This window comes from Penaeus monodon, chromosome 20, assembly GCF_015228065.2.
Source record: "Penaeus monodon isolate SGIC_2016 chromosome 20, NSTDA_Pmon_1, whole genome shotgun sequence".
NCBI classification, from domain to species: Eukaryota; Metazoa; Arthropoda; class Malacostraca; order Decapoda; family Penaeidae; genus Penaeus; species Penaeus monodon.
The window spans coordinates 25025127-25026069 of NC_051405.1; the positions used below are offsets into that span (position 1 = coordinate 25025127).

The 943-nt window shown below is 36.2% G+C and overlaps 1 protein-coding gene across 1 annotated transcript in view; it reads left to right on the forward strand.

Moving 5' to 3' along the window:
* LOC119585736 (cytosolic Fe-S cluster assembly factor narfl-like) overlaps positions 1–306 on the forward strand; it is an 8691-nt gene extending 8385 nt beyond the window's left edge. The window contains exon 10 of the mRNA XM_037934430.1: positions 56–306. Coding sequence (XP_037790358.1) covers positions 56–297 — 242 coding nt within the window. The 3' untranslated portion in view covers positions 298–306. The remainder of the gene's footprint in view (positions 1–55) is intronic.
* Positions 307–943: the final 637 nt, after the last annotated feature.

A 943-nucleotide genomic window follows, 5' to 3' on the forward strand; every position in this document is an offset into this window, starting at 1 on the left:
CCATTAAGCAGCATTGGTACTCTATGCTAAACCTTTGGATTTTTATTTTCAACAGGATGTCTGAATGGTGGGGCACAAGTCCGTCCAGAGAGTGGCACGTCAGCAAAAGAATTAGTGGCCAAGCTAGAGGAAGCATATGCATTACTTCCGACTGTTAACCCTTCCGAAGACCCTAAAGTACCTGCCTGTTACTCAGAGTGGCTTGGTGGTCCTACCTCGGAGAAGGCACAGAAGTTGTTACACACACAGTATAAGGCAGTTGAAAAGTCTACAAATGTGCTTGGCATTAAATGGTAAACAGGTTGATTATGTTATTGTGAGTCTATCTCATTGCAGGAGCTGTAAATTATTTGTTATTTTATAAATAAAGTAATGTTAATCATTTCGTTTATTTACTATGATAATTTCAGGAACTCCAAAGCCATGGATTAATACCACCTAACATGAATGGCATATCACTCTACTCTCTTGATACACTACTCACAAAATAGGTTGTCTGGAAGATGGGTTTACAAAATAGATTTACTGAAAGATGGGTTCACAAAATAGGTGAACAGGTTTACTGGTAGATTGGACAGCAGCTTTATAATCCTATTGGAGTTTGCCTTGAGTTCTGATCCAAAAATGAGATCCAGGAGGACTTTGAAACCATTCTTTTCATTTTTCAATTAGCATATTTTATGAATAATGACACTCCCTATCTCATAAGCATAACAAGTGCACACAGAAAAATGCATACAATACATATATTGGCACACACAAATGTGCTTAAAACAGGAAAATTAATGTAATTAGAAAAAAAAAGTTTGAAATTACCTACTACTCTTAGATAACAGAATTAAGCTGTGGGAATGAATCTTCTTAGAAATCATTAACTGTCAGGCATTTATAATTACTAAAGACAAATAGTATAATTTGATAACCTGGTTGGGCACTGCCAGAG